The sequence below is a fragment of the Piliocolobus tephrosceles genome, chromosome 12 (genome assembly GCF_002776525.5).
Source record: "Piliocolobus tephrosceles isolate RC106 chromosome 12, ASM277652v3, whole genome shotgun sequence".
Taxonomy (NCBI): Eukaryota; Metazoa; Chordata; class Mammalia; order Primates; family Cercopithecidae; genus Piliocolobus; species Piliocolobus tephrosceles.
The window spans coordinates 110424012-110450753 of NC_045445.1; the positions used below are offsets into that span (position 1 = coordinate 110424012).

At 37.8% G+C, this 26742-nt stretch overlaps 1 protein-coding gene across 2 annotated transcripts in view; it reads right to left on the reverse strand.

The window, feature by feature from the left end:
- Positions 1 to 547: 547 nt before the first annotated feature.
- LOC111536296 (cytochrome b-245 heavy chain) overlaps positions 548 to 26742 on the reverse strand; it is a 34317-nt gene continuing 8122 nt past the window's right edge. Inside the window, exons 4-14 of one of the 2 annotated variants that reach the window (XM_023202615.2) lie at positions 22097 to 22181; positions 20353 to 20498; positions 18050 to 18240; positions 15096 to 15225; positions 12846 to 12938; positions 10137 to 10390; positions 8775 to 8937; positions 7419 to 7565; positions 4325 to 4449; positions 3076 to 3228; positions 548 to 2247 (exon numbers count right to left, since the gene is read on the reverse strand). In XM_023202615.2, coding sequence (XP_023058383.1) covers positions 3102 to 3228; positions 4325 to 4449; positions 7419 to 7565; positions 8775 to 8937; positions 10137 to 10390; positions 12846 to 12938; positions 15096 to 15225; positions 18050 to 18240; positions 20353 to 20498; positions 22097 to 22181 — 1461 coding nt within the window. In that variant the 3' untranslated portion in view covers positions 548 to 2247; positions 3076 to 3101. Of the gene's footprint in view, positions 3229 to 4324; positions 4450 to 7418; positions 7566 to 8774; positions 8938 to 10136; positions 10391 to 12845; positions 12939 to 15095; positions 15226 to 18049; positions 18241 to 20352; positions 20499 to 22096; positions 22182 to 26742 lie in introns of both variants that reach the window. The other variant, XM_023202614.2, reaches the window with a different exon arrangement.

A 26742-nucleotide genomic window follows, 5' to 3' on the forward strand; every position in this document is an offset into this window, starting at 1 on the left:
TATATGTAAAATGTTTGGCATAGTAGGAAGTGTTTACCAAATGTTGGCTATTTCTGTTATCGCCATTTATTTTAGGTAATGTACTTTCCCTCCATGACAGCACCTGTTGACTCCCACAGGAACACGTCATGCCCGCACCCCTATGCATTTTCTAAATAATGGAGATCGTAACTGGTTGACTCATTTAGAACAAAGGCTATCACTGAAGCATGAGCATATACGCCCACAATTGAACTTGATGGCACTTAATTGTGAAGTTAGAACATGAAAGTTCAGTAGACATGGAACAAAGATGTCACACTGGGGCTTCTTGGTTTCTGAAATTCTGTCTATAACATTAAGTTGCCCTCCCTGTCCCTTACATCAGTGTTGTGAGGATCAACAGTATTCAGCACAGAACTTAGTCTTCAGCTTTCACTTCCCAATCCATAAACCATGAAGTGTTTGGCATGTCATATGCAGAAACACAGAGTGTCTGAACCCCACCAGGGCAGAGAAATCGTTACTAGCTGAATTTACCCTTTAATACAAAGATCAGTAACACAGACACAAAGAAATCTCGTTTATTTTAATAGTTGAGCATAGTTTTGAGAATTCCCTGTAGGAATTATCTCCCAGGTCCCCCCCTAGAATTATTCACATACAAAGCCTGCAAGTATTCAAATTTCACAAACACAATTGCAAAAGCAGAAGAACTAAGAAAAGCCTTCATAGTCTCAAGATTAAAAACAATGCTTCATTATTCTTACAGTACCTGTTAATAAATGCTAAATACTAAGTGCTAAAAAAAAAAAAAAAAACAGCTGGGCTGGCAGCTGGCTGCTGCTGGCTGGCAGCTGGTGGCTTGAGAGAAGAATAAAGAAGGAAGCTCTTATAATGACAAGCACTCTTATACTCATTTTTTATCTCATAACTGGATAACACAGGGCAGATCTCTCCACTTTCATAACTTAGTTGGTTTCAAAGATAGAAAACCTTGGAGAAACATTCTCAGAGCAACAAATGAAGCTGGTTTTAATTATGCACATAGGTTAGAAAGGGCCAATATTCTCAGACTCCTTATAACTGAGGTACCCTCTCCAGTTCATACTTTGGTGTAAAGAATTGAAACAATAAAAAGAGCCTGAGTCATAGTAATAACACAAATAAATATCTGTTGAATAGATGAATTGATACCTGAGGTGCAGTGTGAACAGGCTAGACCTAAGTGTCTCTAAGCAGAAACCATCCCAGTACATTTCACAAAGGCTATATTCACACAGCAGGCCTTATTTGTCAGAGCTACCCTCAGTGCCCTGAGGATTCTGGGAGACCAAAGGAACAGTAGTATGACAAAGAACAACTGAGTTCTTATTTAGCTCATCCTAGTCCCCTGAATAATCCTCCTCAGCATCAAAATTTGTGACCAGATTTTAAAATATTCAATACCCTAGATAATCAAAACAACATGAATATGTGTATACTTCCTTCAATTACATTCAATACATATAAAATTTTAAGAAATCTGGGGCAGGGAATGACCAATATGAGACCCCCTTCCCCTGTCTCTCCCTTTTGCCTTTTTTATTTTCTCTCACCCTCCCATTCTCTTTTCTCCTTATTTCCTTTTCCTCCTAAATCAGTCTCCTGCCCTTCCCCCAGCTCTTTCTCTTTCTTCCTCATTACCAAAGTTGAAGAGTTCTAAATAGTTGTTGCTCCAAGGGGTGGGGCAAATAAAACTGGTTTTAGTTCCCAGAAATGGGACCAGTTCTAAGAAAAAAAAAACAAAACCCTGCTCTTGGCCACACTAACAGTGATTTAGAGACTCTCTCTTGAACATATATTCATAACATACTATTGAGTGTGAATTTGATCTCTGTATAGAGATTTTTGTTTCTGGATTGTTAATTTTAGGATGATCATGATGATATAATACAAATAAACCATTAGTCACACAGATGCGATCCATTTCGTGTGTGTATTTATGGAAAACAAGGGGTGGGTGCTATTTAAAACAAATGACCATATCAGATACATATTTGTCACAATTCTTAAGTTCAATATTCATAAGGGCTAGCTGGAGTAGACCATTTTGGGCAGGAAATCAGTTTACATTTATTTTATAGCACAAGGAGCAGGACTAGATGAACCAGAGTCATGGCAGGAGGTTAATTCTTCACCTCCAAGCCTCTTTTTTCATGCTTCAAATAAGAAAGTGCAGAACCCTCCAGGCCATCCTATTGGTTAGTATCCTTAGCGTTCTTGACCCTAGGGAGAATCAGATTCCTTTGGTCTATAAGAGTAATAGAAGTCATTGCTTTAGATAAATTTTGTTTAAGGCTTTAAATTAATTCTATGTTGGCATTGTGTGGTTCTAAGTTCATTCATTCATTCATTTAACAAATCTTACTTGAGTATCCACTCTCTGCCAAGCACCGTGGTAAATGATGAGTACTAGATTAACTCCAATCAATCCAATATTATTTTGTAGAAAGAATATCTGGCCCAGTTACCCTGCTGTATTAGTAAACTGGAGTATGCTCAGATGTCAATACTGTCACTACTAAGTGTTGAGACACTCTCAACATATATTATGTCCTAACGATCTGGAAAGTTTCCTTCAATATGATAATAATGATGGCAAAAATGGCACAAAATATAAATATGTAGCTACTCCTTGGTTTCCTTCTTCTTTGGGGGAACATAAAAACTGATTTTGAGGATTCTGAGGCAGCTCAGTATTGTGGAAAGAGTATCAAACCTGGAGTAAGATAGGCTAGATCTGGTCACAGCTTCATAATCTTAGGGAAGTTACTGAACCTTTTGATCCTTTCCCTTTTGATTCTAAAATTGAGTTCAAGAATCTTTGCCCTACCTTCCACTGACATTACTGAGAGGAAAAAAATTACATAATGTTTGTAAAAGTGCTCTTAAAATCGTAGAGCTCCATATAAATGTAACTTATCACTATCAAACAATCTTTGACATTCCTTTAAGGGAAAACCATTACATTATAGTTTCTTTTTGTCCATTTTTAAGCAAGGAGTATTTATATGATCAATCAGCATTATTTGAGCATTTGGCAGCACAACCCACATTTATTTCCTCATGGAAGAGATGAGTTAGAAGTTTTCCTTGTTGAAAATGAAATGCACTCCCCGAGGGCCAGACTCAGAGTTGGAGATGCTCTGTTTACTGAGGGTTTTAGCCAAGGCTTCAGGTCCACAGAGGAAAACTCCTATTCTGGTACTTTTGGGAAAGAAGAAAAAAGACAATTTCAAGCTTTGGGATGAGATGTCTACAAAGCAGGTAGGTGAATTTCCAATTAATTTGAGGTCCCAGGGCAAAGTCCCCTCTGCTCCTTTGTCTTTTCCACAAATAACAAAGGGATCATATTGCTCAGAGGGAGTGTGGTTCAGCCTGTTTGTGTGAGCATCTGGATAGTTCAAAAGGTAGTTGACTTCCCTGGCAAAAATAAAATCCAACCAAGGTTTTTGGAACTTCTATCACAGAGAAAATGGTGGTGAATTCATGAGTCTGTGGGCTACTTTCCTTCAGGGCTCTGTACCCCCTGGCATCTTGAAATTAGGAACAAGCCAACTATGCCAGCCACTCGGTGTGGCTTCATTTCTCTACATTTTAGAGTCTAAAGCCCTGTTCAAAGTGTGGTTACCGATCAGTAGCCTTGGTGTCAGCTTTTTTAAAAATGCAGATTACCTGGCCCTACCCCAAATCTTCTAAATCGGTATCTGCATTTTAAAGAGATCCCCAGGTACTTTGTATGCCCCTTACAGTGCCAAAAGCAATAGTCTAAAGGGTACATGTATGGTGATCTCTTGAGTTTCTCAGGTGTTCTAGCAAGATAAGGGATCCCCCTCAAGGTTTTATAATGATTAAAGTTTTAGTGAGAGCAGAAAGCACCTTGAGACATCTGTCAACTTAAGATTTTAGACCCAGAAGCTATAACTAAAAGTGGGGACAGTGTCTCCTTAACAATATGTATAAATTATATTGAATCTTTAAAAGAAGCAGATACACTAATGAAATTTAGGAGACTAAAGAAAAGAACCAAGCTGTGGCCCTACTTAGGACAGGCAGGTTGAGAAAGTCAGAGATGGGGACCTGGAAATCTTTGTTTTTAATAACTCTCCAGGTAATTTGGTATAATTTAAAGATTCCTTCTTAAAGTTGAAGATATCTGGAATCTTTTGTTGGGCATGAATTCAACCTTTATATAGTAACACACATATTTGAATTTCTAAAATATACAAGTTTAGCTATGTATGGGGGCTGCTGCTTTAGGCAGATGCAAGCCTCAAAAACATCTTGGTGACAGACTCCTTACTTAGGGTGTTGACTCGCAATTGTCTTGAATTCATTATCCCAGTTGGGTCGTCCATACAAAGTCTTTTGTTTCAGGCCTGTGATCACATCTTTCTCCTCATCATGGTGCACAGCAAAGTGATTGGCCTACAGGAAAGGACATGAATTCAGAAAAAAAGAGACATGCTGTAAAAGCACATACAATGTATTTACATCCTTCACAAACTATTCTAACCAAGGCACCCTGCTGGATGCTGAAAGGTATACAACGATAAATAAACTGGATCTCTCTCAAGCAATTTACAATCTAGAAAGGGAGACTTTGAAGTATAAATATAAATAATCCCTATGTTGAACAGGGTATGATGAGTGTCATGAAAGAGGCACAAGCGTCCTAATGAGAACAAAGAAGGAAGGTGGAGTGGAAGAACAGGGTAAGGGTTAGGGCCGCAGTGTTTGAGTCAGGCATTGATGGATGAGTAGTGTCTCACTGTTTTTCTCTCTGCTCTATGTTTGACTTTTTCTCTTCACCCTAATATACTTCCACTCCTTTGGGAGAATTACTAAGAGATGTAACAATTTTAGACTAAAATGCAGCAATACTTTGGCAGCATAATAAGACATCAAATCAAGCCTAAAGCTAGTGTGTGCGCGTGTGTGTGCGTATGTGTATATAGTCACATGCTGTTTTTCTGCTACCATTCTAGGAGGCTTCAGTTTGAACAACAGGTGTTTTTCATAAAAGTGGTTAATTAAATTTAGTTTTAAAAAGCAAACCAGATTTGAAATTCACTAGATGGATGGTGGGCATAGAGGATATTAAGAAAGGTGAGCACTCCAATTTAATAATCCTATAGAGATCAGTTTTGCAAAGCAAAATAATTAATTTTTAATACAAATAAATTACTGATTTAAAAAAACTGTGCTTTGTTTTTTAAATAACAAAACAGTAAAGCAATTTATATAATACAGATTTTTTTCCTGAGTTTTATTTTTATCAAAGCATTTTTGTTTTGTTTTTAAATTGCAGAAGTGGCATTTCAAAACCACTTTTTCTGGAGCAACAATTCTTATGGTTATGTTTCCTTAATCTATATTTGCTACAAGATTCCTTTAAGACTTGGAGAATCTGTGATAAACAATATGTCAAAACCCAAATGAGAATTCCGTCTTCACAGTGACAGGGTGCACATGGAAGATGCTCAGGGTTGTGGAGCCAATGTCTATGTATACCCAGTTGCTATAGTTTGAATGTATCCTCTCCAAAATTCAGATGTTGCCAATGTGATAGCATTAAGAAGTGGAGCCTTAAAAAGATGATTAAGACATAAAGGATCATCCCTTATGAATGAGTTAAGGGCTTTGGAAAAGAGTCGTCACGCAGTATTTGATGAGACTGCCCTTTTTCTTTCCACCATGTGAAAACACAGTATTTCTCCCACCCAGAAGATGCAGACTTTGCTAGACAACCAAACCTGTTGGTGTCTTGATCTTGGACTTGCCAGCCTCCAGAACTTTGAGAAAATGAATTTCTGTTCTTTATAAATTATCCAGCCTCGGGTATTTTGTTATAGCAGCACAAATGGACTAAGACACCAGCTGAGACACAGGACAGAAATATACGGAGACTCTTGCCTTAGCTCCTCACTCATGGTGGCAGCATCTGTTTCCAGGCCAAGTCATTAATGTTTGCTTATTTACAAAGATGTTACCACTCCAGGAATCATTAACTTGTTTCAGGGTTTGTCAATTTCAGCACTGTTGATATTTGGGACTGTATAATTCTTTGTTGTGGGGGGCTGTCTTGTTCATCGTAGGATATTTACATTGCCAACTGTCTCTGGTGTGTGTCTTGGGGGAAAAACTGTTCCTGTTGAGAACTATTGGCTTACTTTATTATAGTGGTCTCCAAACATTTTTGAAAGAGCACTCTCATTGTACACACACACACACATACATGCATATATATCACCTTCATTAGATATATAGTAATTTATTTATAAATGATAATCATGAACTACTGCGAGATGCTGAGAGTGCAGGCTCTGGCACATTCTGTCTCTGCCACTTACTTGTTGGGTGCTCTTAGGAAAATGACCTAACCTGGTCTGAGTTTCTTCATCTGTAAAGTGTGGATAATAATAGGAGCTACTTTATAGTGTTGGTGAGAGGATAAAATTAGACAATCTATGTAAATAGATACATAAGAATAATACTTGGCTATATATATAATAATTATAAATGTAGTGAGTATATTATAAAACATGCAAAAACATATAAATTAAATGATTTTATAAATACATATGTACATATAAATATATATGTGATACATATATAAATACATATTAAAATATATATATATATACAGAATCCTTTATATGCTTATGTACATTATATATACAGGTGCTCCTCAGCTTACAATGGGGTTATATCCTGATAAAACCATCATTAAAGTGAAAATACCATAAGTCTAAAATGGGTTTAATACATCTAACTTAATAAACATCATAGTTTAGTCTAGACTACCTTAAATGTGCTCAGAACACTTATATTAGCCTACAATTCCACAAAATCATCTAACACGAAGCCTATTTGTAATAAAAGGTTTATTACCACATGTAATTTGTTGAATACAATACTGAAGTATGGCTTCTACTGAATGCATACTGCTTTCACTTCATTGCAAAGTTGAAAAATCATAAGTTGAACCATTGTAAGTTGGGGACTGTCTGTTTTATACACACACACACACACACAGAGAGAGAGAAAGAGAGAGAGACAGACAGAGGAAGAGAGAGAGAGAGCGAAAGAGAAAGCTAAATTTTCCCCAAAATAACCCTGTGCATCATCTCAATCACCTGGTTTCAGAGTGCCTGGTGGGAAAATTGATCTAATAATGTCAAAGTGATGGCTTTTCTTCCCTCACAGGCTCTGATTCTAATCTAAGAAGTCTAAATACAATGTGGCGATACTAAATGAGAGTGAATGGACCGGATCACCAAATCCACTAACTGTACTTAGAAAAAATAGTACACAAGACACACCAATAACCAAGGGGAAGTTCGTAAGCCCTGTACACTATGGGAAGGACCTGAGCCTTGGAGTCTTGTCCTTACCTGAGACTCATCCCAGCCAGTGAGGTAGATGTTGTAGCTGAGGAAGCCAGCATTGTTCCTTTCCTGCATCTGGCTCTCCAGCAGTTGCAGCAGGTCTGCAAACCACTCAAAGGCATGTGTGTCCCGGCATAGCCAGTAGAAGTAGATCTGAAAATGGGGTGGATCATGAAGCAGATTATATTTAGCAGGCCCTATCAGCATTAACATGTGGAATTCCACTTTCTGTCACCCAAACTTTTTCCTGATGCTCAGAATGCCTAGAAACATAGATTTTCAGAAGGCTCTGGACATTTCACAGGGTAGTTTACAGGAACCTGCTCTGGCCTTCATTCTAGCAGGGCAGTAAATAAGTAACCTGGCCTCAGAATTACATGGCTTAAGAAAAAACTATTAGCCCACCAAGTTTCTCTCTGAGTCTGCTCTTACTCTCCCAGAATCCCTGGCTTCCTTTGAACCTCTTCTCAGAAAGCCTGATGGAATCTAGACTAGCAGGGATTGCCACAAAAATTCTTCCCTGCCTGCTACTGCCAGACATTCATGAGTTCCTAGGGGAAAAATAAGGTTCTATGCATATCTCCTCCACATGGAAAAGAGGTACAGGGAGAATGAAAAGTCAAGGTAGGCTTAATGTCCCTATTAGAGTTTATCTTTACAGTTATTAGAATGGCCTGAGGTTTATTTAGGATGCCCTTTATTCCAGAATAAAACCAAATTTATAGTTAACCAAAAAATCCCCTGTGAATTGACCCTGAGGAGATATTCATAAGTAGAGTTTCAGGTCTCCTCTTCTCCCTTTGCAAAAAAAGTATTGGGTGGTGGGGAGGGCGGCTGGAAATTGAATCAATCTCAATATCCAACACAAGATGAAAGAGAAATTATTCAATATCCTCTGAATAGAACATGAAGGGATCATTTAAAGTCATCATTATAAAGCCTGTGAAAACATTGAAAATCACTTTCTATAATATGTTTTTTAAAAGCAGGACATGAAATTATACATACCCAATATTTACAACTTTCTAAAAATATATAAACATGGAAATATTAGAAGAGAATATACAAAAATTATAGCTATTAAGTTGGGGCTGTGAATACTTTCCCAACTTTCTTCCTTCTGAATTTCCAGCAACACTATACAAATACAATATATTCCCTTCACTAATAAGCCTACTTATCTAGAAGCACATTAGATTTAACAAACATTCCTTTGAAGAAAAGCCTGTCTCTCTGGAACCACCGGAAGCTTTTCTTCACTTCCCATGGTTTCTGCCAACCTTAGCCCTGAAAGCATTCTCAGGCCTCACATGGCAGAGTATGGTTACTGCTCTAGGTCCCCCGATAAATGAAAGGACTTACCTTTTTGAGCCTCAGATTGGTGGCGTTATTGCAATATTTGTACCAGACTGACTTGAGAATGGATGCGAAGGGTGTGACCCCAATCCCAGCTCCCACTAACATCACCACCTCATAGCTGAACACATCTTCACTGGCAGTGCCAAAGGGCCCGTCAACCGCTATCCTGAAGGGAAATGGGGAGGAGATAGTTACAGAGATGTCTTGATCTTCAGAGTGAGATGGGACACCCATAATTATTGGGGATGTGCAATATGTTAATTCAAATTGGAATTATGTATCTATTGGGTACTTCCTTCTATGAAATAGCTTTCAAGTGGCCGGGCGCAGTGGCTCAAGCCTGTAATCCCAGCACTTAGGGAGGCCGAGACGGGCGGATCACGAGGTCAGGAGATCGAGACCATCCTGGCTAACACGGTGAAATCCCGTCTCTACTAAAAAACACAAAAAAACTAGCCGGGCGAGGTGGTGGGCGCCTGTAGTCCCAGCTACTCGGGAGGCTGAGGCAAGAGAATGGCGTGAACCTGGGAGGCGGAGCTTGCAGTGAGCTGAGATCCGGCCACTGCACTCCAGCCCAGGTGACAGAGCGAGACTCCGTTTCAAAAAACAAAACAAACAAAAAAAAGAAATAGCTTTCAAGTAATCAAACTTAGTGCCAGGTTGGGTTTGGAAGAAGAGAAATATTTGGCTAACCAAAAACATTTAGTAACTCAGAACAAGTTTTTGTTTGTTTGTTTGTTTTTTATCTCCCCATCCCTCTTCACACACAATGCCCCCTCCACACATACCCTGTGTCTTGCCAGGACATCCCACTCTTGAAAATCTTGCACACGCTGCACACTGAAGTGAGAATTTGCCGCATCAAAACATCTTGTAGATTTAATGTCTCCACTTTTCATTTGTCTATTCATTGAGTTATTCAACAAACTCTCAAACCTTTCTTTAGCATCTACTAAGTAGCTGATAGCATGTTGGGCATGCAGGGAAAAGGAGGCAAAGGGCCTAATATATGGCATTTAACCTCAAATAAATTATGCCAATGAAAATTTAAGAATATTTTTGATTCACTACTCTTATATTTGTTAGGAAAGTTATTCTAACTTGGCCTTGACCCTTACATGTTTAAAGGAATTTGGGAGTATTTATTTCTAATATTTGATTCAAAGGTTTCATATTTCACATAACATTTATGAAAATATGCATAAACACACTACACATATAAAATGGCGACCACAGAAATAGCTACCTATATTCTTAGAACCTGTGTGTTTTGTTGGAGACTTAGTAAAACATGGAGGAAGAGGAACTTTTAAATGCCATTTTTCCTGAACTCATACATGTTGGTAATATGTACTTTTTACTCACTTAGGTAGTTTCCACGCATCTTGAAACTCCTGCTTATCACAGCCACAAGCATTGAACAGCCCCTCTGTCCAGTCCCCAACGATGCGGATATGGATACTAAAGAAGTCTTCCTCAGGGGCAGATGTCAGTGTGAAAGGGTGCCACTCCAGCTTGGACACCTTGGGGCACTTGACAAAAATGTATTGTCCCACTTCCATTTTGAACCCCTTCTTCTTCATCTGTAGCTCGATGGTTTTGAAAGGGTGAGTGACCACCTATAGAACAAAACATATGTCTGGAAATGACATTTTTCCTAAATACTTGCCTTTTTAGTGTCCATATGGATAAAAAACTGAGCTAAATTGGCCCACCTAGATCTTTGCTTTAGGGACAACACAGCAGTTCCTCCAGCAGATGTGTCTGTCACAGGGAATTGCCCTCAGTTGTAGCCCATTACTAAAGATGGGCTGATTATGGGATACTGAGGCCTAGTACCTTTTCCTTAACTTAGGTTAACTCTAAGGGGCCATCTCAATTCCCGCACTCCCTGTAGTATCATCTGAGATCACAGCTGCAACTAGAAAGAGGGTCAGCTTTTCTCTCTCCCCATTCCTGCCTTTCTTACTTCCTTTCCAGGTTTATCTCTTTACAGAATGCCTTAGAAACCTTCTGTATGCAGTTATTTCTCAGTCTTTACCAGGGAATCCAACATAAAAAATCAGCCTATTGTGATTTTTTTCCTCTCAGAAGTCAAAAAAGTGCTAAAAATTTTACAAAAAGTGATGTTTCCTGCTCACCTTCCTATCTCCCCAGAGGATGAGAGAGGGCCTTAGTATTGCGGCTTTAAGCCGCAATAACTTTTGCACCAACCTAATAGCTGGCAAGAAGAAGGAGCTCCCATTGGCTAGTTATGTAGCAACATTCCCCAAACCAAGACTAAGTTGGTCTGTCTTTGTCTTGAATCACACAAGGTGTGATTCAGTCACACCTTGAATCTGCCTGATTCCATGTGTTATTTCTACATTTCTCCCTATCTGGGGAGTACACCATCTATTCTACCTACCCATTGCCATCTTCATTTGTTTACGTACACACATGTTTATAACAGCTTTATTCATAATAGCAAAAAACAGGAAACAATCCAAATGTCCATCAACTATTGAGTGGATAATTTTTTAAAAAGTAGAACACAGTGAACAGCAAGACAGAAAGTAATATACTGTTTCTTTCATGATTCTTAAGACTTCTAGAAGAACCTTATATGTATAACTAAAGACAAACCAAGCGACATCAAAGGAAAGAAAAATCAATAGAAATAAAATAGCAGCTTCCTAACGTTAACTGATACTGCTGGCCTTTTCTTGAACAGGGAGTTGTGGAAGAGTGAAAAATTCTTTTTTAAAAAATGTCAAACGTTTCCAGAACTTGTGAATTAAATGCATCTTACGTGATAAAAACTATAACCAACTTCCCTTCTGCTCTGAAATAAGGAGTTGCAAAGCTTCATTTTGAAAACAGAAAATTAAAATTATGTTGAAAATTGTTTACCATGTTGCAATTTTGTGTTGTGGAAACAATTTTTACCATATTACAATTTTGCTATCACAGGCACAAATGAGATGTAACTAAATAAGTGGATAGCATTCTCATTGGAATACTTTTGGATAACATCTCGTCTCTCATATTTATTTATATGAGAAGAAAACAATTATCTATTTTCTTCAAAGGAAAACACGTTTTCCTTAAAAGTATGTTTAAGAAAAATACTTGTCTGGTTCAGTCATCTCTAGTCTAGTAAAGGAAATTTTGCAGCAACTGTTTTTGCTGATCTGTAGGATTGTTCTTATAATGCAATATAAATATCACAAAAGGAGAACTGTTGTGGTTTCCTATATTTCAAGACTTCCAAAGCCAGCTGAACTAGCTTTACTATGACCCACCAGAGACAGCAAATGAGGAAAGATAGGGTGGAGGACAGGAAGAATTTGTGTGTTTTGCAAAAATAACCATAGTAGGGTTTTGGCAAATACTTTTTGCACTGAGTTGAATTGAATTAAAGATATACTTTCTTGGTGTTTCCTGAAATTATAACAAGGAGTTCCATTTACATTTATTTAGTTGGATATTTATTTATTTTGTGATGAGAAACAGATTAGAGTTCAGGAAAAGTCACTCTAGACTTGGAATTAGGAGACCAAATTTGAGACGCAGCTTATTTACTAGCTTGCTGAAATTTTGGGCACTTCAACTTTCATAATAGATTATTACATACACAGCAGAGAAAAGGTGGTAAAGGCAAATTGAAGAACTAGCTAAGCCTCAATGAGATCTACCCTTAGATCTCTGGTTCTTTTGGCATCTGAACATTTTAAGACTCAATTTATGCCCCTTTGAACTCACCTCTTTTTCTTTTCTGCTCTTGACTAACCAAATAATGTCTCTGTGGCCTTCCCCTACACACACACACACACATACACACACACACACACACAGTGGGTGAGGGAGATTCATGCACAGAAAGAACTTGGCTTCATTTTAACATCAAAAGTGGTAACTTGTAGTTTCCCCAGTTAAAGGTTCAAACATTTGATTATTTAGTGAAGTAACCTGAAATAAATTGTAGGTCTTCTCTCTGCTGTAACATCTGACCAATGATATACAGGGGTTGGGAAGACTTGTCTATGATACTGTTAGACACTGGCTACTAGTAATTACTAAACCAGTCAATACCTTGGTGATGACCACCTTCTGTTGAGATCGCCAAAACCGCACCAACCTCTCACAGAGATACAGAAACATGGGACCCACTATCCATTTCCAAGTCTGTAATCAGAGCAAATATGAAAATGACATACATTAAGTGGTAATAGATAACAAAATATTCAGAGGGAGAAAAATTTGAGAAGCCAAGTTAATCTTTGTAGGCTTGCTTAAATATTTGACATTAGATAAATACATTTCTTCTACAGTGGAATATATGAAAATATCTGAGACTAAGATAATTTTGAGCCAGTAAAAGTAAACATTCTCCTTAGTCACATTGGGGAACTGTACTGACAATATAAAACTTTCCCAAGAGGAACTGTTCACAAGAATGGGATTTCCTCTCAGTGTTGCAACTACAGTTGCAGTAACCCTATAACAAGGCAAGGTTGGTTTCAGAATTAACATTTCTTTAAAGGATAACATTTCAGCAACACAATATTTTTAATGCAACATTGTGATTGCTTTCTCTTAGTTATGTAGCCAGAGTGACAAATGCAAGATGACAAATTTTGTCCAAGAGTTTGGCTGTTTCTCCAATATTCTGAGAAATTCTGGGAGTATGCAATGCACTTGCTGAATGGAGACAAACCCAGAGCTTTTCAGACTTCTTTAGATATCTCTTGGGTCAGAACATGCAGAACATGTAGTGTTTCTGAACACTGGAATTACTCTGTAGCATTGTTGGCCGTATAAAAACATTGAGGCCAAACAGATCCATCCTGAAACTCAGCCAGTTGGATTTCTAGTTTAATACCTAAACTAGCAAAGAATTTTAGACGGCAATATTATCTAAAAGATGACTTTCCGGAATGTATTCTAAGGGGGTAAAATAAGAGAGTGCTTCCCATAGTCTCACATATAATCTTTCTACTAAATTACTTTTATGGGAAACTTACTGTTGGAAATTGAGAGCACCTGAATCTCCCCAAACTTGAAGAATATTTGCCCTAGATATAAACAATGTTCTGTTTTTGGCCTTTGTTTTAATGGGATAGATATTTAAAACAGTCTCAAATCATCCATCTGTTTCCTGAGTGCTAGCATGGAGCCTCACTGAATGGAGCCAGATTTGGATATTGTTGCTGGTATACCTAGAAATTCTTTGAGATTGGTTTCTGTTAAGGCACTAGTACTCTGACTCCAGCTGTCATCGAGGAAATGTGCCTTCCCCTGCCCACAAGAGAACTGGCAATACAGTTCCCTTTTTATCCTTTCTACTGATGTCTGCATGTAGTGGAGCCAATTCACTGATATGTCTAGTTGCTTTCATTAATGGGAAAGGATGCTTAAAGATACTAAGTCCTCAGATAGTATGCTGTGTCTAGAGGAAGAGTGCTCCTATGCTAAGAGAGTAGGAAAAAAGAAAGGAGAAAATGAAATGGAAAATTTGCTTTTATGTTATATTATGCTTGAGGAAAAAAAATAATCCTCTTCAGAAGCCCTGCACAAATGTTGATTTTTGCCTAGTTTTATACCAATGGCTAGCACAATAACCAACAAAGTATACTGTCTGCCAATGGGGAGAATGCTATGAAGATTACAAGGCCCACATCTTACTCTATGGAGCAGTGATGTGAGAATACACAAAATGGAGCCCTCCAGAGCTCCCAATAGAAGAAAGAAAGTATTTCACCGTGTATTTCCTTGGTCACCTTTGACACATTTCTGCCCACCACATGATGCCATTGGATGTTGGTATGAACCTGGCTGTCCAGCCTCCTTTATGCCTCATAAACAGGAAACTCCTAATGCCTAAAGGTAGCCTTATGCATCACCTCATCAATTTCCTTTTCAAATCTGAAGCTGTATAGAAAGTATTATGTGCTGATATCTGAAGAGGCTCTTCACTCCTTATAAGTGATTTATTTGAGCTATCCAACTCAGCTCAAGATGGAATCCCAAGTGTCCCCCCATAAACGGCGTCATCATGAAGAAAAGAGATGCAACTTCTTGAACCAAAACACCACTTCTAAAAAGACTATTTTTCCAAGTTTTATATCAGGATGTTAATAACAGAACAATGCAAAGCTTAGTTTTCAAGAAGCAATTCTATCCAATAAACACAGCAGAGAAAAGTAGACACACGTTTTAGCTGTTCCATGACATTTGTAATGGACATCTGTATAGATGTATAACATCTGTACATGTTTCTTAGACACCAGGTTAAAGATTGTCAATAATGAAACTGCAATAACAACAGTTAATTGTACATACCATAGGAGGGTTTCCAGCAAACTGAGGGATTGGGCAGTCCTTTATTTTTCCCCATTCTGAGATTTTTTGTTCACAAACTTCTGGTCTATGCTTAACCAAACTCTCTGCAGTCTGCCCACGTACAATTCGTCTGGGAGAAAAATGTAAGTCCAGATCATTTAGTAATAGGAAATTAAATTGTTTTATTAAAAGATTCTGCACATATTTTAAGTGCTCTGATGTAGGTCCTGTATTTTTCACTTAAAAGTGATAGCTTATTGCTCCCTCTGAATAGATGAAAGGAAAGAAAATGTATAATACCCAGCAACAGAAAAAATGTATGTTTTTTACATACATTTTTTACACACAATATTTACATGTAACATTACAGAGGGTAAGTCTTGGATCAAATTATCTTAAGGGAGAATTTGTACTTCTGTCTCAAGTATCATTTTTATTGACAAACAAACAAAAGCAGAAAAATTGTAAATCTAACAGAGTGACTGCTGGTCCCTACAGTGCCTTTGTGCAAATTAGAAAAAGGTACTCTTCGTATGAGGATAGTCCTATAAGCAAAGGGCTCAATCATCAAAGTGTGGGCCAACTTTATCATCCTTGACCAGGCACCCACTATAGTAGACAACCAAGACAGTCATATGCAGTAGCACTGAAGCTTATCAGAAGTGCCTTATTTGTGGGTTCGGAAATTATCTAAATCAAACCAAATTTTGAAACCAGTGTGAGATACTTAACTATATAGGGATTATAACATTCTCACAGACATCAACACTAATAGTGTGTACCTTAAAGTGCTCAGAGCTCATTCATTTCAATTCAATAAATGTTAGTTGAGCAACTACCAAAACATAAGACAATTATTGGTGATAGAGAGAGGAAGGCACAACGTTGGGTAGACTTCAAGGAACATAAATGACAGCATCTTCAGAATATGTAAGAAGAAAAGGCACAGAAAACCCATTGTAAAGGTTTGTTTTGGAGACCTAAAATTTATTGTGTCATTTGGTGTATTATGAGAATGTTTTAATTCAAGCTCATTAACCACTCCTTTCTATCCTTAGGTCTTGGGGAAGAGAATTATCACGTATTGAGCACCTATCATGTGCCAGGCTTGGGGAAAGACATTTTACACAAATTATCTCAGTTAATCCTCATGACAAACCTGAGAGGCAAGTATTATTGCCTCCATTTTACATGAGAATGTACATCAGAATGATTTAGTAACTCAAAGCAGAATGTTTTGGTGAAAACAATTCTGTTTTGTGTCAGACAGACTTGGGTTCAAATCTCAGTTCTACCCCTTACTAGTTTGGTGGACTCAGGCAAATTATTGAACTTCTTCTGAGCCTCAGTTCCTTCAGTTGTAAAACAGATGTAATAGTACCTCATTAAAGGTTCATTATAATAAGCAATTTGCATGATGTATAAAAAATGCCAGACACAAAGTAAGAGTCCAAAAAATATTAAAGTTCAAAATGCCTAAGTTCCCATGGGAAGAAAATGACAGGAAAATAATCTGATGTTCTCCTTCTCTTCTCAATGCCAGGACCAGGAGTCTGGAAACCTGCATTTTAAAACCAATTCAGCTGCTATGGAGCCATGAGACTGTGAGAAATCACCTAACCAGTGTAAAGAGCAGATTCTCTTCAAGTGGAGAAGGAGATAAATATATCTCCTCTGTCCGCTTCAAAGGAAGACGAATATCTGTGAAACTATACAAACAGAAAGCGGTGGAATTACTAAATTGGAGAAGGGAAGAAATTATTTCTCTTCTCTAGGATTACCTGAAACACTGGATTATGACTAAGTCCCATTTAAAGATACTTGAGTGCTTTAAGAGAGTAAACCGATTCTTGGTCTACATTGATTTCTCCATGCTTACAAAGAATTTATCAGGGGTCACAGTCAGCAAGTAGTTTAAGAATGCAGTGCCCAACGCAGCTTTCCCCACTCTTCCCCTTTTTCGCACTCATGTCTTGGCCACCAACTGGGCTCTGGGCAGAGTGAGTCTTGAGCTTCTACTTCCTCCACCCCTAATTTCCTGGAGCCCTATACCCACCAGGAAACTTCCCCAGGCCTGCCTTTGTGTGCAGGTGGTATGAAACAGTACAAAAAAGGAAACTTGGTATGAAGGAGGATTTCCAATCAGGCAAACTCTCCTAACCACATAGCCAGGAACTGTGTGTCTCTAAGAGCACATTTATCACAGCCTGCTTTAGACTGCCTGGCTCCAATCTCAGCTGGGCCACTTACCAGAGGGGTGGCTTAGGTTGCATATTTTAACATTTTAGCTCCAGGTTTCTTGTCTACAATTACTATCCCCAAGAAATGGTGATAGTGAGAAATCTATACATTTTGGGGGTTAAAAGAAATATCTCATGTCAAACCCTTAGCACAGACCCTTAATAGAAGTTAGCTGTTACTTTCATTATATTAGAATGTTTGAAGGCAACACCCATATATTTTTCCTGCTTGTATTTCTTACAGTGCCTGAGATAGGTCCTCGTACATGGTAGGCAACAAATAAATGATTGTGGGCTTAAATCAAAACTTATTGAACTATAACAAACTCTTCAACTGGTTAATCATTAACTCTTCTAGTTTGGAGGTTTGTTTAATTTACTAGTGATTAAACCATAGAGGACATCATTACAGATATTCCGGATCCTACCAGTGCTCTCAACATGTTTTATACATTTGCAAAGATATTCAGACTTTGGTGTATTTTTCAAGCTTGCTATGCATAACTACACTATGAATAGCAATTACATGGGTGCATGAAACAAAAATGCCAGTGTTGAGTGGTTTCTATCAAACTGACCTCTGCTATCCTCTCACACTCCCTTAGCAGACAGGCTAACCACACACAGGCAAGGAGGTCACTGTGCCTCTAAAAGAGCATCATGCCTAGAAATTGAGGAACATGAAATCCTTGACTTCAGAGTTTAAACACTCACTCAACTCCATGGATGGCAAGGCCAATGAAGAAGATCACAAAGAGATGATGTGTGTACCAAAAAACTTCAAAGTAGGACCTCCGGATGGTTTTGGTGGAGGAAGTGATAATTAATATGAGGCACAGCGTGATGACAACTCCAGTGATGCCTGCCACCCGGGTCACAGCCAGGTACAGGCCTCCTTCAGGGTTCTGTAAAATATAAACACACATACACACACACACACACACACACACGCACACATTATTATAGGTTCTCAAATGCAGGACTATTATAAAGTGCCCAATGTATAGAACAATAGATATTTTCACCCCCTCTTTGAATAATCCTAATCATCCCTCACAGAGATATAGATTTGAAATAGATGTTTCTAAATTTTGAAATGCCTTACAGGGTTCAGATGTCATAGGAAATGTGAATTGATATACTTAAATAGTTATTTCTAAGGGGGTAGAAAATAAAGGAAATCAATCAACTGCAGGATGTCCTAAAAGTGTCTCAAAGCTCTTTCTCCCTTTGATTTTGAAAGGGTCACAGTATTTAGCTTGAAAATATATTCTGGGAATGCCAAACATCATCAACTGTGTTCCTCAGAAGCAGATCCTGAGATGAGACTTCATGGGCAAGTGACTTAGAAAACATGTGCTCCAAGAGAAACTGGTAAGAGAGTAGGGAATAGGATAGAAAAGATGAACAAGTCAAACAAGGGGGTGAAATCAGGCAAACTCTCACAAGGGATAGCTTCAGCCTGATCCCGCAGGGGAACTCTGGAGGGTAAGTTACAACTTAGAGTTTATCCTGTCTCAAGGCAAGGAAGCCAGGTTTCATAGTCTGCATCCACCAGTGATTGGCTAAGGGTTGCATAGGAACAGGCGTAACCATTCAGCCGCCCCCCACCAACCTTCCAATATCTCTGAGTCTGTGAGAAAAAGGATGCCCCAGGGCAGTCCTCTGAGGAGGAAACACAGTTACAGATTATTGAAAATGAAAACATTTAGAAAAGTGGGAGAGCATAAATACAGCAAAAGTGATCCAGGAACAATGGAACAGAGCATGATAGTGTAGACTTACCTAGTTATGTTCATGTTGCCACCCTCATATATCATTGGGCAAACAATGAATAATGTAAAAGAAAAATGACCCAATATATTGTAGGAAAAAATCTGGTTTTTTATGATGCTGTTTAATTCTGTTCCTAAGTATATCAGGCAAGTTTTTCTCATGTAAGTCTGAGGATAATAATTATTTTTTCCCAAAACTAAACACAAGGAAACATTTTTAGAATTCAGTGCATATTAATGTGATTTAGTCATCTTCCCAAGTCATTGGGTGCATGAAGACTTGAAGTTTCTGTCTCTGAGTGTAGGAAGCTTCAACACCTGCTGGGATAGAAGAAGTTCTTACTTCTGGATACCCTACTGGCTACCCCTAGAGAAATGCTGAGTTACTCCCAGTGCACCTATTCTTCTCAAGGAATGACAATTTGTGGACACAGGCCATCCTTCAGATGTTGTAGGTAAGAAAAGACAAAGGCATCACTGACAACTGTCAGCTGGTGGCTGGCCTTACACTAATACTTAGGACAGGATGTTCCCTACTTCGCATAAATAATTTCACAAAAACACCAACATCAGAGGAGGTCACTCTGTGACTGTGATGGACTGAGATAAAAACAAAATCACTCCAAAATCATGTCTGAGCCTAGACAATGACTGCTGCTTCTTTGCCTATTATAGACTTAGTCCTATTCCGTTCCCTCTGCCTCCTAGAAAAAATAATTAATATACCTTATCTGAGAACTACCCCCAATTCCTGACCATAACTGATCCAGAGAAAATCCTTGCATTCTTAAATCCTCCCCCAAACCATCTAACAGTATCCTAAATCCTAAATTCACTTTACATCCCTTTGAGATGCCCAGAGTTCCTCAAGGTGTGAGATTTCTTTTGCTGTAGCAAGTAATAAATGAAACCTTGTTCGACTAGGCATGTGTTCCCAGCTTTCTTTGGTGGGCATAGTCACAGGTAAGCCTGAGTTACTCCAGGATTCACATGCACACATTCTCATGGATGAGCTTAAAGACCTGAAAACATCTAGAGACCTCCACACATGGGGTGAGGAGTATGGGAGACATTTTTTTCTATACTCCCATTATTGTAACCTACAGACTTGTCCCTCTGATGGTTAGCCAACTTTTTTTTTTTTTTTTTTTTTCTGGCAAAGTAGAAGTCTTCACTCACTGAAATCTAGTGCTCAATTGTAATGGCCTAGAGAATATCTGAATCAGATAATGAGAGGCTTACCTTGATTCTATCTCGAGCAAAATTGAGATAACTTTCATTTTGCCTGTCTCCAAGTTCAGAGAGTGCTACTGAATAAGGATCAGAATTGCCGACTCGGGCATTCACACACCATTCCACATTAAATAGATGTGCAATGGTGTGAATCGCTGAAAAGGGCAGAGAAGAGAAATAAAGAGAGTGAAGGGTATGCACAAATTTATTGAAAGCTGGGTTTCTGGGACAGCCTCTAACTCTATGATAAGCCACAGGGAGACAAAGGGAGGCCCAGGACACTTATAAACAAGAACTGGGTCTCCAGAACCAAGGAGACAAGGCAATTCTAGCTCCTTTCTAGTTGTGTAATTGTGGGAAAATGACTTAACTCTCTGGTCTTGGTTTCCTAATTTGTAAGATGAAGATGTTGAGCTATATGCTCCTAAAGACCCAAACAAGTTATAAGATTCTACACAATAGCCTTAGTTTCTGAAGGTGTTTAGACATGCTCTCATTATCTGTCTCCGTAATATATTTGGGCTCAAACAAGAAAACCCTCATGTAATGAATGCCTAACTGCTGGCCCATTAACCTGACTCTGAAATTACCTCCAGAGAGAGATGACAAATTTGATTGAATTGATACAAACCTATGGCCATAAAGTATGAATCTCTCTCTCTTAAAAATTGCTTTCTTTATTAATAAACACTTACATAGGGCTTACTAGATGCCAAGTACTGTTATAAGTACTTCACAATGACTTGATCCTTACATTGACCCAGTGATGTAGGTACTAATAATATCGGCTCATCTTGCAGATGAGGAAACTGGGACATAGACTGCTTTAAAACCTTGCTCAAGGTCATCAAGCTAGGAAGCAGCAGAGTTAAGAATCAAATCCAGTACATTTGTCACGCAAATATGTGCTCTTAATCCGTACACTATGCCAGTTTCTAACAAGGTTTTATCATATATTTCTTTTGAACTATTTATTTGCCACTGCTCAAAAAGCCTGCCAGATGTACTAGTAGAAGAGAAGCTCAGTTAAATGCCTGTAACTGAAGCCTATTTTACTCAGGCTAGGAATAGACTCTTTAAGGGCAGAGTACAAGTCTGCTTTATCACTGTTCTTACCTATTCTCTGGCACATGAATTATTTGTTGAGTGAATTAGTGGAATTAGATAAGGGTCCCAGATACAGTCCTTCTTGCACTGACACTACCACCCTAATAATTTTAATAATAATGTATAATATCTATATACACACATATATATCCATTGTATGGATACATGTAATAACAATAACAATAGTAATAATAATAATGAAGGTATTTAGCTGATAATGACAGTCTTGAGGGATTCTCATTTTATGGGCTGTGGCTCATGTAATTTTACTACAAAAAGCCCACAAATTCACATGTGCAACCAAGAACATTTTTTAGAGTAAATACGTTTTCATACGTGAATTAACATTTTTGACACTAGAAAGAATAGGAAAGGGTGAGGACACTAGGATTGACTTTTCTGATGGCATATTTTCATTTTTATAGGAAAATCCTGAAATAAGAATGCTTTAAAACCTAAAGGAATAAATCCTAATATTGAAGTGGCAGAAAGTGTGGTAAATACTTTTGAGCACGACTCATTAAAAAAATACAACATATCCAACCACCACTTAATCTAACTATAAAAACTGATTGATCTCTTATATAAAAAGGTATCTATGAATAGAGGGAACTCTCTGGTTCCAAGTTTTCTTTAATAAACTTACCAGAGTGAAGTGCAATCATCCATGCCACCATTTTATGAAAGGTGAGATTCCTGTCCAGTTGTCTTCGAACTCTTGTTGAGCAGCACTTTGGATTAAAGGAGAAAGAATAGAATAGCAATTGTTAACAAGAAAGCTTGCTGTATGTCAAACGTTTGATACATATTATCTCATTTAATTTTCATGACCACCCTACAAACGATATCATTATATCTATTTGATAAATGAGGAAACTGAGGCTCAGAGAGATGCAGTCATCTTCCTCAGGTCAAACAGCCAGTAAGTGACATGGCTGGCTTAACTAGTATGTTTTCTGTTCTCATACTGGTGACTTAAAGTCTCCTCTGGAATCCATTGCTTAACTGTATAAAAATATAAACTTGGACAGAAAACATATCTAGCTACATAGTTTCTAGTTCTGATTAATTTACTCATTAAACAAAGGATGTAGAAATTAATAAAGGACAGAACTGTCTTCACATACCTGATACTCAAGTGGGGACACAGACAAGTGAACAGTTCTATAACAAATGAATAGTTTTCAAACAACACTGTTCTAGGACATACACACTATGAGAGGAGAAAGAAGGGTACACCTGCCCGTGTAGGTGAACAACATCACAAGAGAGATCATTGACCAAATACTAATAGCCAAAACAGCAATAGCTAACATTTACCAAGAGCTTCTGCAACTGTTTTACATACATTGACTAATTTAATTCTTACATTAATCTTTAATGTAATTGATGGAATATTTAATTTAATTTAATCTTTAATATAAGAATCAAATTAACTCTTTAATTCTTACATTACAATGATGGTACAAGGGAGGTACCATTATTATTACTACATAACAGATGAGAAAACGAAGGGATAGAGAATTTACCTGGCCTTAGGTCACACAGCTAATAAGTTGCAGAGCTGGGATTTAAACTCAGGCCACCTGATACTAGAGTTTATATCAACATTCTGATATTTCATACTTTACATGATTTTCTTTGGCATTAAAAATACTATTGTACTCAGTATTTTAGTGTATTTGACAAACCTACATGTTAGAAAATGTGAATTTGAATCTCAATTCATGCCAATGTTCAAAGAAAGAAAAAAAAACTGATTTATGGTTGAATTAGAGCTTTGCTTTCGTGAAAACTGGCCAATGTCTTGCTCTGGTTGCTTTGTTCCGTAGTCTAAATGCACTGTCACAGAGATTCAGGGAACTTTAAGAACAACAGGGTGAAGTACCAAAGGAAATTTAAGTATTTAAAATATTTGGTTCTAAATGTTTTGTTCTATTTAAATATAGGGGTGTTTAATATTTGGCTTACTTATTTTTAATAAAATACTCTGATTTTGTAGAAAATATAATTGCATAGAAAATTGTGCTTACTCCACCATCTATCTCTCAGTTAGCCATAACTAGGGAGGGCAGGAAGTTTAAACCATGAGGTCAGATTCTTGGAATTACAGAAATAGTAGTAAGGAAGACACTGAGGATTCCAGAAAAAGGAAAAATAAAAAAAATTATGCTTTATTGAATTCCTTCTGTGAACTAGGTAGTTTACCCATAATCATTACTCATTTAATGCAACAAGGTAAGTCTTAATGTCCTCATTCTACTGGTAAGAAAACTAAAGCTAAAATTGCACATTGGCTGGGATCCAAGTCTATTTGTCTTATAAAAGGTTAATGCCCTTTTCTACCAAACCAAATGCAGGAATATAGTCACTATTATTCTAAGTGCCTAAAAGCCTGTGATGAGAATTTAAGTGTAAGTATTCTATTCAGAAGGTGATCATAGAAAATGAGGGTAGAAATGAGACTGGGAAGGAAATTAATGAAGAGTGTATTATCATATCAGCTACCATGATCATATCATATCATTGGGCTCAATCACACCAGGGAATTCTGGGAGACTGTATAGCACTTACCCCACAGGTTTTTTTAATTTATTTACTTTGTTTGTTTGTTTTGTTCTTTGGTTTTTACCCAATGGGTTAAGAAGCTTGGGTGCTCAGCCACCAACTGCCATCCATGATTGGCTGAGGGCTGCTCTGAGGGATGCTCTCAGGACATCAATCCCCTGGGATTTCAGGCTTGCCCCAGGAGAAAGCTAAAGGAAAATCCCCAGGCAGAGAGTGAATGATGCTTGCAAAGGGCAGTTGTCGCATGGATTGCAAGTGCCAATGCTTAAGGAATATGGTAGAGCACCAATGACATCAGTTATAATTAAATGTTCACCAGTGGAGCTGAGCAATGACTCAGACTCTCAAAACAATGGTTTCCTATTTGAAATAAAAACTTGTAAAATAAAATTTTTCAAACTTAATGTTTTTGAAATAAAAATTTATTTGTAAAATACATTTTACTGATGTGTTGGTGAAAAGCTGACCATTTTTGTTTTCTTATATAGCTGCCTTGTCTTTTGTGTTCATTTCAAGTGCTGAAAGTTATTTTCTACTTTGTATTCCTTAAAATTTTGAGGAAATAACTTTTTCCTGTTTCCCAATTGCCATGATCCTCTATAGTCTTCCTTCCTTCCTTTCTTTTCCTTCTTTCTTTCTTTCTTTCTTTCTTTCTTTCTTTCTTTCTTGCTTGCTTGCTTTCTTGCTTTTTTTTTCTCCTCAAATTTCAACTTAATTTCCTCTATACTTTCTGAGAGTCCTTGTGGTAGACAGAATTCTAGAATGACCCCCAATGACTTATATAATCTCCTCACCTTGAGTTTGGACCTGTGAAAATGATGAGACATCACTCCATGATTTTGTTACATTGTATGGCAAAAGGGATTTTGCAGAGGTAATGTCCCAAGTTGACTTTAATAGGGAGATTATCTGGGCTGACAAACCCAATCACATGAACTCTTTAAATCTGGGTTTAGAAGTCAGAGATGGAGGAAGTTAGAGATTTGAAGCACTGCTGCTACCTGGAAGGTGGAGGAGGGCATGTGGCAGGGAATGCAGGAGCATCTAGGATCTGAGTGGCCCCTAGATGATCACCAGCAAGGAAACAGGGACCTTTAGTGCTACATCTGTAATGAACTGAATTCTGCCAACAAGAATGAGCTTGGAAGAGGGTTTTTACTCTGCGTTTCCAGGTGGGAATTCAGCCCAGAAAACACCTTGATTTCAGTCTTGTAATACTCTGAGCAGAGAATCCAACCACTGGGTGCTGGACTTGTGACCTACAGAACTGTAAACTAATAAACGGGGGTTGTTTTAAGTTATTGTGGTAATTTGTTACACAATAGATGATTGATACAGTCTTTACAGGAGTGGTGAAACTAGGTTGGAGTCCAAAGAACCAGAGAATGAGAATTAGTAGGGTTGGAAAGCAGTATTGAATTACATTTCAGAGCAAGTTTTGTCTTCAGATATACCTGTGTTGGGTCCCAGTCCTCCCACCTAGCCGTGTGACATTGAACAATGTACTCAGTCTCCAGTTTCCTCCCCTGTATCATTATCATAGTTAGTCCCTCAAATCCCTACTGCATATATTCATTGACAGGTATTTAATAAATATTTGACGTTATTTAGTATCATTATTTAAGTTTTCAGTTAGAATGGCTGCACTCCCCAGCTAGCAGGTAAGCTTCCTGTGTGAAGAACAGTATGTCGTGTACTTTATAAAATATTTTAATCATTATTTGGCTGGATAAATGAAGTACATTTTCATTGCCCTGGAACTGGAGATGATTATACTAAACCTATAGAGACGTATTTACCCCCATATCTATATTTGTCACACACTGTTCTCTTCTATTTGTTGACAAATCCTTTTGAAATTTTTGTGGAAAATTCGCTGGCTCCTGCATGCCGAATTTAAAGCAAAAGAATATGGTTTTGTTGTGGAACATACACTGTCTGCATATTCCTATCCTTATCATCATCATCATCATCACCATGGATCATAAAAAATGTAAAATAATATATGCTGATGCCCCCTGATAGATTTAACTGTAGATCCCTAGAGAAAAATTAACTGAAAGCCAGAACAGTGGGGAGATGTGATTGGGAAATACATTATTCATTCAATGATACTCTGTTTCATCTTAATAGGTAATTTTTAAAAAGCCAGTTAATGTAAAATGCATATATTATATTGAAAGGAAAAAGTGAGATTACTAGTCACTATTGGATCAGTGGAGTGGGTCCAACCATCAGGGCACAAATCCCTAATTTTTCCCACCTACCCTCTTTGGTGTGGTCAGGAATGGCAAACAAATCTAAAAAGAAGCCACAAGTCATGCTGATGCTGAGCTTTTAAGAATATCATCTCCTCACCACTTCCTTAAAAAAGGAGGCAAGACACCCAGTTGGTGGCATAGGAAGGAAGGACTTCACTGTCTGTGACTGCCCATAATTTTTTGTTCCCCATCATCATGCAGATTGCATTTATATGCTTTGAGTTACTTCTAAATTATTGCCAGCCACTTCCCAATTATCCAGGTTGCCATCATGCCCCATAGCTTCCTTAGTAACTTACTTTACTTTCTGCCATTGACTTCTAAAGGGAAGTCTCTCTATTACTGTCACCTGAAGCCTTGCCCGATTTCAATAAACTACGATTCTAACGCAAGGGAGATTATTGAGTTACTTCAGCAGATTTCTATGCTCTATTGAAACTGAGTAAGAAAAAAATATTTCAAG